At 32.7% G+C, this 14228-nt stretch overlaps 1 protein-coding gene across 7 annotated transcripts in view; it reads left to right on the forward strand.

The window, feature by feature from the left end:
• The window catches only part of LOC114324427 (ephrin type-B receptor 1-B), a 968545-nt gene that overhangs the window by 435344 nt on the left and 518973 nt on the right, over nucleotides 1–14228 (forward strand). For all 7 annotated transcript variants that reach the window (XM_028272269.2, XM_028272271.2, XM_028272268.2 and 4 more), the window contains exon 2: nucleotides 8608–8748. In XM_028272269.2, the coding sequence (XP_028128070.2) occupies nucleotides 8676–8748 (73 nt within the window). In that variant the 5' untranslated portion in view covers nucleotides 8608–8675. The remainder of the gene's footprint in view (nucleotides 1–8607; nucleotides 8749–14228) is intronic.

Here is a 14228-nt window from a genome sequence, read left to right on the forward strand (position 1 = left end):
CCAGACATTGTCCGTATCTTTTCCCTCAAGCTCTTTCAGAACTCTACTTTTAAACACGCTTGCCACATCCTTTAACTTCCACTTTACTTTCTGGTGTTCTACTTGGTTTCCTTTCTACCTCACTTTTATCTCCGTATCAATTATCATCGACCGATGTTGACTAGCTGCACATTCTCTCTTTATCACTTTATGCTTTATACCTAATATTATAGGTTAAAGTTGAGAATAAAATGTTTTTTCCTGGACTACCGTTCTCTTTTTCTTCGGAAATCAGTGCTTTGTGGTAACACTGTTAACTATTTACAGCATAGCTTGTTTTATTGGCAATTGAAAACTTCACAAAAATGTCAATAACTCGTATAGTATCGTAATGATCGATTATTAGGAAAATAGCTGAAACACAGTTTTGCATTTTTAAAGTGAATAGGAAATTTTGTAATTTTTCCAATTGATTCTGCATATGAATGTAGTAGAGAACAATCAACAGAGACTCGCTTATGCCAATTATCTTTCGTATTATTGTGTAGTACACTCTAAAAATATTTACTAAAACTGTATACATATATGGTGGCAATTTATTAATACCACATAGTAATTAATAGTTACAAGTTAATAATTAATCAGAATAAAACAGTATACTTTATAAGTAGAGGGGAGGATCTTAACAGACTAACAGAAATAAAAATAGAAGAAACTAAATTCCAGAGGGTCGATTACTTGGAGTGTTAGTGGACGTCAAAAATGGAAGGACTATTTAAAGACAACATCTTGAACAAAAAACAAAGACAAAAATATCCAGCAAAAATATATAGACTGGTGATAGTATATGGAGCACAAGTAATAAGTATGTCTTACAAAAAAATGAAGAAAAATTAAGAATAATTGAAATAAAAATTATGAGAATATATGGCGCAATAAAGACTGATGAGAATATAGAAGACTGATGTTCATTGTTTAGTGCTGATGGTAGATAAGGCCAAATGGAGAGCACATCATTAATTTACACATCTTCACCATACTGTAGGTTTTTCGTCATGCAATGAATATAATGAAAAGCCCATGGTTAGCTTATTTATGTGTTCTTACTTTTGTCTTTTGTATCCAGCTATCAACTCCACATAGTAATCTCGAAAACACATCTCAGAGCTCTTATTCTCAGTTCTAATCTTAAGTCTTGATTACAGAGAATGATTTTCATTTTTACAAACGTATTTCTTGTTATTCTTATCCTGGCCCTTCCTTCTGTTGTTTGATCATTTTGTTCTGAAATCCAGATTCCTAGGTAATTGTATGTTTCAACCCTTTCTATCTCTCTCATCTCAAGTACATCTCCCAAATGTATGTTTGCCTGTATAGGAGCTTGCTAGATACAGAGCTTGCCATAATGATGGTGTCATCTGAATGTCTTTTGCTGTTAATGGTTCTTCCGTTAATTATTATTCCTTTACTTTATTATAGGAATGCTTCTTCAAAAATGGATTAGCTATATACATTGAATATGAATGGAGAAATAATACATCCCTGTTTAACTCCCCTCGTGATTTCAATTTCTGAATAGTATTAAAATTGGTCATCTTTGATTCCAATAAAGTTTGGTATTACATATTCTTAAAACCCCTTTTGTCTATGTTTTTTGTTTTTAGAATATCGACTAATTTCTCTTGTCTGACTTTGTCAAATGCGTTTTCATAATGCGTTAACAAACATGCACTTTCACAATCATATCCATGCACCTTGAGCTATCACATTAAAAACAAATAAGGCCTCCCTGGTTCCTACTCCGTTTCTGAACCCAAACTGACGTCTGATCATCTATCCATTTTAGTTTATATTCATAAGACCCTGTGATATTTTCAAGAATAATTTGACAAAATGACTTATCAAACAAGTCTGTTATAAGGTTTCATCATTTGTTATATGTATTTTAAGGTTTCTACTGGTATTTGATCTGCACCTACTACCTTGCTGTTTTTTAATGCCATTTTAATTTCCTCTTTTAATATCATTAAAACCCCACCATCTTCTACTTCTACTTCCATTTATTATGTTCTTTTGTATTTAAACAACTGATTGATATATTATGTCAGTCTTTAACACTAGTTTTCCATTTTTATGTTTTAGTAGGTACTCCCAGTTTTCTTTTTCAATTTTGGTACTCACAATTTAGTAAACTCACTAAAAATTCTTTAATTTTTAGTGTGTGTTAGAACTATCATGTCTTTCATGGTATTGCTTATTATATGTGCATTGTTCTTTTAACCAGTCTTGTTTGGCTTGCTTATTTTTGTATTTTATTTTTTATCCACTTTTTTGTACATCTGATTATCTTTGTGTTTATGTTTTCTTTCAGTACATCTAAAATTACCTCCGTCATCCATTGTTTCTTTTGTATCTGATTGGTGTCAGAATTTATTTTCGTCCATTTTGTCTATTTTTATCTTTTAACAATTTTGTATCCGTTTTAGTATTATGTAGAATTTGTGTTTAATATTCATTAATCGATTATTGATTTCATCTGCCAGGGGTTGTTTTATGCGTGGGTTTTTTAATTTACTGTAGGTACATTAGGTTTACTTTATTTACTGATAATTAACTGATTAATTGATATGAAATTTAGTGTTTGTTTTGGATTTGTTCAGATATAATTTTTATTGTGTACATTTGATTACATTCACGTCGGCCCGTTATCAGTTGTGAGCTGCAATTTCGGCATTCGTTTCATTTACAAAGTTTTTGCCTGGTGACCCATAAAACAGCGATACGTCGTTAAAAAAATAGGGATTTTCGGGACTCTGCTGCTGCTGTGCTGTATATCGAATGATAATAAAAACAAACATGAATAAAACAACACGTGTACGAAAACGCGAAAGGACAAGCCTGAAAGAGGGTGTTTCGACCCTTCGGAAAAACTCTTGATTTGATGGCAATGGCGTACACGTCAATTTTCCACTGATATTCCGACTGTCTTTTCAAAGGGGCTAATTTACATTTTGAACGAATTTGTACAATGGGCGAAAAACATCTGCATCGATCTTGTTAGTTTAGGGTTGGTTTAACGTAAAGGGGTGCAAAGTGGAATTTTCTGATATTGCAATAATCGAAAATGAATACATGGCGAATATTCACATGTTTTGACCATGACATATTTTCATTTAAAATTGATTAATAAAGAACAAGACTCAGAAACACAAAATTTTATGGTAACTTCGCAAATCTAACAGTAAAACTCTGAATAATTTTGTTTTCAATACTTCCAATGTGGCTGTATTTTAACGTCTCTAACTGAAGAGGTTGAGGAGTGGAGAGCTGTTTGTCTCAAGTTGGTCATTCAGAATTATTATATCTGTATTTTTCAATTTATTAATTTCCATATATTCAAATAATTATAGGTTAAGTATAGGTATTGGGATTATTTTTATGACAATTGCAACTTTGTAGTTTACCTACATCTTATTCATGAATCTTGCTAATATAAAAATACAGCGTTTTTTCGACAGGTAATACCTATAAGAGCAAATTGTAACTATTTCCTGCGTAGGATCTGGCGGCCATTTTTATTTATAAACAATTAAGTCTCAAAAAATGGCATTTTCCCTTTATTTCAAATCAATGGAAAACAGTGAAACTTATGGTTTTTTTAGTACACATATCTTTGAGATTATGGAAAAAGCTTTAAAATGACGTATTACAAAGTTTGATATACTCATTTATTGTTAATATAATTGCGAAAAAAGGTCGGAATTGCAAAAAAAATTAATTTCGCAATATCTATTGTAAAAATTAGTGTACAGCTTTGAAATTTTTGTCATATAAGGGTTCTTTGGTGCTTAATATGTGATAAAAATCCCAAAGCGATTCATTCAATTGTTTAAATTTTATTCAAATTGTTTATCCCAGAGAGCATCTTTTTTACAATAACATAAGTCAGAAAAAAATGACGTTAGAACCATTCCACAGGTGACAAATGAAAGAGCATGAGCTATATTTTCAACTTGGTTTAAAAAAAGCAAATAGAAAATGCATTTATTAGTAATAAATAATTATGCAAAAGTATCGTAAACCTTTCCTTAAAAACTTTTTATTTTGTTATATAAGAAATTATATATATTTATTACAATTTTTTATCAATTATGATATAAATAACATTACTTGGTAGTTGTGCATGTAAAAAAGTTAAGTTTTTTGGAAAAAGTTATTCAAAAAGTTTATAAGGAAAGATTTACGATACTTTTGCATAATTATTTATTACTAATAAATGCATTTTTTATTCGCTTTTTTTAAACCAAGTTGAAAATATAGTTCATGCTCTTCCATTTGACACCTGTGGAATGGTTCTAACGTCATTTTTTTCTGACTTATGTTAGTGCAAAACAAATGCTCACTGAGATAAACAATTCGAATAAAATTTAAACAATTGAATGAATCGCTTTGAAATTTTTATCACATATTAAGCACTAAAGAACCCTCATTTGACAAAAATTTCAAACCTGTACACTAATTTTTACAGCAGTTATTGCGAAAATAATTTTTTTGCAATTCCGACCTTTTTTCGCAATTATATTAACAATAAATCTCAAAGATATTTGTACTAAAAAAACCATAAATTTCACTGTTTTCCATTGATTTAAATAAAAAAGGGAAGAATGCCATTTTTTAACACTTAATTGTTTATAAATAAAAATGGCCGCCAGATCCTACGCAGGAAATAGTTACAATTTGTTCCTATAGGTATTGCTTGTCGAAAAAACGCTTCAGTACCCTGGCTGCTCGAGTGTCACGAACAGGGTATATTTTTGTCTTATTACCCTGGCCTATATTAATTATAAGCGGATCTCGTGATATCAGACAACAGTTAGTAATATTGAAATGTTTTGATGCCTCTTGTCTTACGTAGTTTATTGGTGTCGATGGTCGACCTGAACAATGGCCAATTGGTCAATTATATTAGTTCTGGTTACTCGATAATTGTCAAGGCCATAGTCCAAAAAAATAATAAGAAGAAAAAATAAGATTCAGGTTATGTTATTAAAACGTAAACAATTGTACCTATGTAGTAAATAAAATTAGTTATTAAAATGCAGTACTGCAAGCAAAATACAATTAATTAAATTTACCTTTATATAGAAATTGCATATCATATCAATATTGTGGAGCAATATATAATTTTTCTTCTTCAATGACAGTAGGTATGAAATATACGTCAATTTGACAATTTCAATTGACAATATGAATTATTTAAGAAAGTTGCAATATTTCTCCGCTATTCGCGCACGATCGTTTCTCGTATCCCCTCCAAGTACTTACACACCGCGAATAGAGAGGGTCCACTGTATTTGCTTAATGACGTTCAGTTCTATGCCGAAGTTATTTTTTGACATGGGCATTTCTGTCAATCAATGTATATGATGCTCTGGTAGGCTGCTAATTTAGATGGTATGATGAACTGTGTCAGTATGGGTAGGTTTATGAAATACGAAGAACTCATGTTTGTTATGCAGTCTGGTAATTGTTATATCTAAATAGATTTGTTACATATAATACGATTTAAAAAGAAACTTTGACTTGCCAAGCATGCAAACATTCGTTGCGAACAAATACACAACTAAACGTCACAATTAAAACAATGGTAAAATCATAGGACAGACTCACCAAGTACTAATTCATAATGTTTACCATATATGTCAAAATTAGTATGGTGTTTGTTGATGTTTGGTTATCATTTAAATAATAAATTGTTCCACATCATAGGCGTTCTGAAATTATTCTTTTTTAGATTAAATTGAAATATATTTTGTTTAATTTTTTGATCTCTTTTTTATCATGTATTTCATTAAGTATATTTTTAAAATTTTTATATACCTACTCCAGTTCTGTTATGTTCACTTATTATGATGTTTGTTTTGTCAAAATCAAATTTATGTTTCTTTTGGTTTTGATGTTTTATGAGGACTGTTGAGTTTTTGTTTGTCATATTTGTAAGAACGTATTCTTGAGTTAAGTAGCTGACTGGTTTGTTCAATATCTTCTTCTTCATTAGGTGCCGTATCTCTATTCAGACGTTGGCCGTCATCATGTTTACAATTTCCTGAAATCTCTCTCTATCGGCTGCTACGCGAAATAATTCTTCTTCTTTGCAGCCACACCATTGTCTAATATTACGCAGCCATGAAAGTTTCTTTCGACCAATCCTTCTCTTTCCCTCCACTTTTTCTTGTATTATAAGGCGAAGCAGATGGTATTTAGGTCCTCTAATTATATGGCCGAAATATTCTGTTTTTCTCCTCTTTATGATGCTTATGAGCAGACGTTCTGAATTCAGCATTTGAAGAACATCTTCATTGGAAGTGTGCGAAATCCACGATATCTGCGCGAAGGATTCGTCAATAGTACCACAATAATTCGAATGCTTCTATTTTGTTTAGCATTGTGGTTTTTAACGTCTATGTCTCACAACCATACAATAGGATAGACCACACATAACATTTCAGCACCTTCTTTCGAATATTCATCGACAGGTTTCTGTTACATAAAACTGGTTTCCAGGTCATAAAAGCTTTCCGTGATATTTCGATTCTAGTTATTATCTCTTCATCAGAGTCACAATTTGCATTTAACCAGCTGCCAAGGTACTTGAAATGATTTACCCGTTCCAACTCCTCTCCATCAAGGGAAACCTGACCTTGATCTATATTAATCTTTCCAACTGCCATCCACTTTGCTTTTGAAATGTTGATTTTAAGGCCTCTCCGATAACTTGCTTCACTGACTAGATTTAGTAGTGTCTATATCTAGTTCAATATCTACCCCATTGCAATTTGAGCAGGGAATTTCATATACCTACAACATACAAGAAAATAGCACGTCCCTGATCTTTCAGTTGTTGCAAAATAAGTTCGCAGTAATACTGTAGCAATAACATTACGTACGTAATAAGTACAAAAGGGTTGGGAGGGCGAGGCCACCGAATTTACATACTAAATGAAAGAACAGAGAAAGTTTCGAATGAGAAAGGTAAGACCATAAAGTAAAAGGGCGAAAGTGTTAGATACAATGTGTGTTTTAGACGAATTCACTGTTTGTAAACTTTCGGCTAGAAGGGCCGTATAAGATGGGTAGTGGGTTTTTGTTTGAGTACTCCAATTTCAGAGGAAAACGGAATAGAAGCAGAAATGGTCTTTTGGTTAATTAAAGTAAGACTAGATGTCAAACAAAATATAAAGGATATGTTCGTATAATCAAATTATCTCATGCCAAAAATTACAGTTGTATAGTTTAAGGCATGTACAAATAATGTACATAAATGCGAAATTATTAATATTTATAATTCAAGATTTACTTGCAAGTGAATGTTAATGTTTGGACTGAAGCTTTTAAGAAATTTGGGATGAAAATAAACATTGAAGCAACAGAAGGTTTAGTATTATCGAAAACTCAAGAAAATATATAAATGTAAAGCTAAATAATGAGACCATTACACAAGTAAAGGACTTCAAGTATCTAGGATCAACAATGAAGGGACAAGGAAATATAGAACCAGAATAAATAAACAGCAGGGTAATGAGTGCAACAACATTATACTATACACTAAATAAAAGTGTTATTAGCAAAAAGGAAGTAAGAATGAAAACAAAAATGAAAGTATTTCAAACTGTATACGGACCGGTGCTTCTCTACGGTAGTGAAACCTGGACAGTGAACGACAACATCCGTAGTAAAATTGAAGCATGCGAAATGCGATATTTACGAGTGGTATCCGGGGTGACCAGACGTGATCGTATAAGAAATGAAGACATACGTGAAACGTGCGGTATTGGAAGGACCTTAGACAGACTTTAAACGAAACAGTTATCGTGGTTCGGACATATGGCGAGAATTAATGAAGATAGAACTGTAACTGTAGAGAGGGTATGGAAAACTGCATCCGACAACAAACGACGAAGAGGCAGGCCAGCAAGAACATGGAACGCGGATATTGGAAAGGCTTGCTTAAAAAGAAATATTGGGTGGAGAGAAGCAGAGAGACTAGCTACTGACCGAAAGACATGGAGACGTCTGGTTTCTCACTTACCTCGACACCGTAAGGTATAAAAGGACGACTGGACGTGTGGATTGTATTATAGGCGTGTTCAAATTAATTATGAGAGGTAAACAAGGTTAAATGTTATACAGACAATAACGGTTTACGGAGCTGTTTGCATGTTTGTTGCCTACGGAAATCACAGTCAAGAGAGGTTCGCATCTGTTACCTTTGAGAGGAGGCAGCACAGAGTCATTTTTCGTTTACGTTGTCAAGAATCTCTGTATTTCTAAAGCAGTGGGTAGGATAGGCAGTAGGACTTACTACTCAAAGTTGGTTTAGATAATAATTTAAAATTGAGAGTGAAAATTATCAAAATGGTACCTCGAAAAATTGAAGAATTGAAAAAACATTGTTTTGTGAATGTAGAAATTTGAACAACAGTGAATAAAATTACTAAGAAACAATACGAAAAGTGTAATAGACTATTTTTAATTCAAAAAAGTGTTATAATAATGACCGAAATTAATAATTACTTAATAGTTATTAAGTAATAGCTATTAATTAATAGTTATTTCTTTTTTTTACAGAATGAAGTAGCCGAGATATTAGGAAGTCCGCCGATCAGGGCCGGACGTCCCTTTGATCAACGTCCGCAATGGGTTTGACGAGGTCCATTTTTCTTCTCCTACTGGCGGCCTTTTGCTACTACCAGATCAAAGCTGAACAAGGTAACTATAATTCAACCACTATTATTAAAACTATATAGTTATATGTGGATAGTTCGACTAAAGTTAAACTGCTGATAACACAAATAAAAGAAAAACATATTTCAAGATTTAGCTTCCTAGTTATTTGAGCCTTCTTTTCTAGTTCTTCATGTACTTACTATGTATGTCCTGTTTTTAAACCAGGAGAAGTAATTCAAATTTACCACACCGCAGTGCTTGTTTGTAATTGGTCCAACCACAGGCAAGTTTACTCCATTGTTATGAAATTTTGACACCATTGACATTTATGAAATTTTGACACTATTTGCATTTCATAGGTTAATTAAGTTATATCGGCGATTTTTGTGTTTTCTGCGTTACTCCTTTAATTCTTAGATTTTTAGTGTACATTTATATAAAAAAGTTGTTTTTAGAACTCTTTAACGAAGTCTTAGTATAATATAATATTTATGGATTACCGACGGCCGATATGATCAACCAAAAAAGAAGTTGTATTTGGTGATTTTTCTAGTAACTTTCTTGGGTGTGAATCTGTCTTTTTAGTTTACTCCTCCTGGTTTAAAAACAAAGCATAAGTATACCTCAAATATCTTAATACAATGGATTAAAATTAAAGAAACAACGAAATACAGTTAGATTATAACCATGTAACGACTATATACTCAATTAACCTACCTTAATAGAAGTTCTCGTAAAAAACAGCTCGAAAATATATGTATAAAAGAACGGAGTGTTTTATCAGAAGCCTCGATCAGACAATCAAAATAACAGATATAGATTAAATTAATTCATTAGGTACGGATGGTTTTTAATATTGAAATAGGAACTGTGCTCTCAGCCCAACAAAATTAGTAGTCAACAATTTGACATGAAGAAACGTTAGTTAATTATTTTTCTTGATTTATATTCCTGATCAAGAGTGATTCATTAAGAAATCCTAATCTCTGAATTAGATGTCACATTAAAGCTTTGAAGATATCATTGGACGATATAGCGGTGTCTTCAGTTGACAGTCCGTCAGTAACGTTATGTTATCATTTATATTATATAAATATTATACATCTTACTTATGGGCGGTTTCACCCATGACAAATAGTAGTGTATTCCATGAATAAAGTTATTCGACCAATAAAACTGACACATATACATCTTATCAACGTCAACTAGGACTTATTCTATGAATAAACTCAAAATAAGTTTTGTGTTCATTATCAGTCAAGAATACATCCTCAGCAGAGCTGCACTAGTACAAAGTACATGATGTACGTCGTTCTTCAGTCTTACGTCTCCTTTTCCGATATCTTCTTTGTTATTTTTTGTGGCACAATTTAAAATTCCTTCTGTTATGATACCGACATTCTGCTATGTGTAGCAATAAATGGTGCTGTCCATTACATTCTGCACATTTATAAAATGAATAACATTGTATAAAAATAATACTTGCCTTTTGTGCAGTAGGCATCTATCGCACCATTGTTTTCCTTTAAAGTTTTCTTTCTTTTACGTACTTATAAACTCCGTACATTTGAAAAGTTTATGTTCTTCATGACATACCACGCAGGTTATCTTCTCCTTTGCCTGTTGTCTATCTCTTTCCATTCAGTTTCCAACATCGCTAATGTTTGGAATCCTCATTCAGGAATTCCTGTGTTGACTTATGTATATGTCGGAATATCTCTACTATCTTGAATTGATGTTTCTCCTGGTGTCCGTGTTCCACTTCGACAGGCTTATCCTTGCCATGAGAGGGCTCCAGGACTCTGTCGGTCGAACCCGCTTATTGGAATAGCTTTCGTGCCAAGCAGAAGTATTCCTATAACCAGGATATTCTTATAACCGATCATTTGTGGCTAGTTGAAACGTTTCGGGGTACGTTTCAGAATATTACTATAAGAGGTATTCAAATAAGCGGGTTCGACTGTACCTAGTCCACTAATCGCTTCTACGCATTCGTGGAGACAGGCATATAATGTTTTCAGACTCTTCTTTTATCTCTGCAGCCTGAAGTATCTTGTTTATAATATAAATAAATTTATCCTTGGGTTATCGTACCTATCTTGCAACATTTTCCAGGCAGCACTATACTTTGTTTCCGTGGTATTTAAAAAATATATTATTCTGCTTGCTTCTTCTCAGCTACTTGTCATCAGATAGGTACTGCATTTCTTACACATTTTTTATAGTTGGATGTTCTCATGTATCAAACGATTACACAAATCATAAAACGTTACCCATGATTCATATTTACCCTCAAATATGGGTACTCTTTTATCTACATAATCAGGCCTCCTCTTGAGACCTCTCTCCATGCCTCTCTGTTTTGGGCAATTTGCATCCATTTTGACCCAGTGTATTTCTTCAGGTCCATTGACCATAGCATCTGTGGCCTTCCCCTTTTTCGTTTGTGGTTCCACGGTACCACGTCTGTGAGTACTCTTACTTGAGGCAATATTAGTTTGTCTTTCTTGTATCTTTCCCTTCCAATCTCCTTTTCATTATGTAAAACCTTTCTATTTCCCCTTCTTCTAGCGAATCCTGTTCATTGTCTAGAGTTATTTCCATTAATAATGCGTCTTTTTTTGTACCTCTTTTTTAAATCGCCTTGTATGTCTTCATTACTATCTTCATCTTCCAATAATTAATGGAAAGCTTCCCCATCCTGATTTTTATTTCTCTAATTTTTGTCGAAGAATTCGAAACTCTCTTTAATGTAATTTAATGTCTCAAATATTCGAACCTTAAAACTCGTCCACTAAAAACAATAGCCCAGCAGTCTCTTTTTGCATGCACCTAACTACCCGATAGTATTATTAAAATAAGGCCATAAAAATCCAACAAAAACGTCGTGCCTGCAAATAAATGAGTCGGCCATTTGTTTTTTGAAAGTTTAACAAAGGCTGTAAATCTTTTATAGCCGTGATCCTGCTATTCTGTGTGGGAGCTTAATCATGTCAATCAACATACAATACAGTTCGTTGCTTAAATTTCTACCAGCCTCAAATCAAATTTAGATTTATTGTTTTAAAATTATAGGATCGCATTTTGAAGTAAAATATCGACTATTTTTGGTATTTTCTAATCTACAAGAAAATTACCTTTCTATAATAGAAACAGTATAAAGCTGGAATCCAATGGAGCGTGGCATAGCATGTACATAGAAAATATGTAATAGAAAAAGATAAAACCTAAAGACGGGAATCATCACAACACAGCTTGATTAAGACTGTTATTTATTTGCTCAACTAAATTCGATAGAAATAAGAGAGTAGATAGAATAAGAAGTAGCATGACAAAAAAATAACATTCTATCGAATCCAGAAAAATTTGCATATCCTGGCGTGAAGAATGAGACCCCAAGTATTAATAACAAATGATCGGAGTTATGCATTATACAATCTTAGTAGTCATAAAATAGTAATTAGCAACTCGTTTAACTTAAAAATATCTTTGCTTCCTGCGTTTTATTACAAATTTCCTGTTCTGTTAAATAATACATTCGATTAACAACCATCTAGGAAAAGCCGTAATTACATTTTTATTTATGCACTCTAGAGAGGAAAACAGGATAAAATAAACTATAGTTATAGCAAACTGTTATTTCGGTCTTGTGATGGGAAGAACTTTTTGTGGTACTTTTGCGGGTAAATACTTTAATCTCCGTTGCTCAGAGCACATTCACAAGAATGAAGAGGCTTCTCTGAAGATCTCATGGGTAGATAGAATAACCAACGTAGAGGTAATGAGACGTATGCATAAGAAAAGAGAAGCACTTCTAATAATTAAGAGGAGAAAATTGAGATATATGGGACATGCGATGAGAGGAGATAAATATCTAATACTCCTGGTCATTACGCAAGTAAAAATCCAATGAAAAGATCCATGGCAAGGAGACGTACCTCATGGCTGGAAAGACCTTAGGGAATGATTTGAATGTAACAACAGCGAATTGTTTAGAGCCGCGGTCTCAAAAGTAAAAAATCTCTGTGATGATTGCTAAACTTCGAAGCGGAGACGGCACCTAGAGAAGAAGAAGAAGAAGCTCAGATAACAGGAAAGTAAGATTATTTTTATATAGTGTTGTCTAGTGGTTTTCTACATTTCTTTTTTCTTCTTCTTTTTGTGTAGTCATCACTCTGTCTGTTTTTTCAATGTGCCTCTAGTAAGTTGTTATTCCATTTCGTGGTCTTCCCACTGATCGTCTCGCTATGCTTACTACTGTATTCCATTTTTGTTGTCATTCTGCTTATGTGGTCGTTCCATTCTAGTCTTCTGTTTTTTTTAACCAGTTATATATCAATGTTGCCCACCTTGTAATACCTCCGTCGTATATCTGTACTACTAGCTCTATTCAATAGTGTCTTACCATCAATTTTTCTAAAGGTTTTTATCTCTGCTGTTTCTTCAGACTGACTTAACGTTCTTTATTGAGATAAATATTCTGTTAGACTACGAACTCACAAGAGTTTAACTTCTTACTTATAAGCTTATGAGTAAACTACATCTCATCAAAAAGGTTATTGTCTTTTACATTTTAACTAATAGTTTTGTACCTAGCTTGTCCTAGATGCTTACACTATAATTTGAACTGGGAATTTATTACAACAGAATTTAGCCATTGATTAAATTTTACAGGAATGTGAGATTACAAATTAAGGGTTTAATTTGTGATTGAACCCTCTGTATCTATTCTATCGTCATCTCTATCTTTCTTCAGTATATTCACTTCTGTATATTGTTCCATCTTAAGAATATCACAAATCACTAGATATTTACAAAAATATACACGTAAATCTGTGTCAAGAAATACAGTGAACGGATCATTACTCTTAAGCCAAACTATTATTTTGACAGAAACCTTTCATAATTTTTGCTTTATCTTCTTGTGTAATTGTTTTGAATATCAGTTATGATTAGTCGTGGCAATAAAAATATAAATAGATTATGACGGAAAAGTAATATTTGAAGTGGGTCAGGCAAATGCATCTTACAGGAAGTTTTCATATTATATGAAATACAAGATTCGTTCCAAAACGACGGTTTAGCTTTTCCGTTTTGAAATTGTGCCTAGAATAACATAGTTTGTATAATGTATTATTAACCGTGTCTAATTATTGGATAAATTTCTGGTTTAGAGCTTTTCGTTTATATTTTTATAAAAATATTGATTGGACTCACCAATTCTAAGCATGAACAATATAAATACGACAGACAAACTGAAAGAATTTCAAGATAACTTCTTCTTATGGTGTGTGCACCTATAGTGTGTTGGCGAATTATTTTAAGGTCAGATGTCTGTCTTTTGCGGCATGCAAAAGTTCGCCAGTGTTAGTTATGTCTGTCCAGTTCCTTTTCAATCTTTCCTTGGATGATTAGTTGAGAGATCCCCTTTCAGTAAATGGCCCACGTAAGATATTTTCAAAGTCCATGTCTCCATGTCGTGTAACAATATGGACCATACAATCATACATAGCACTTAACCA

The sequence above is a fragment of the Diabrotica virgifera genome, chromosome 3 (assembly GCF_917563875.1).
Source record: "Diabrotica virgifera virgifera chromosome 3, PGI_DIABVI_V3a".
NCBI classification, from domain to species: domain Eukaryota; kingdom Metazoa; phylum Arthropoda; class Insecta; order Coleoptera; family Chrysomelidae; genus Diabrotica; species Diabrotica virgifera.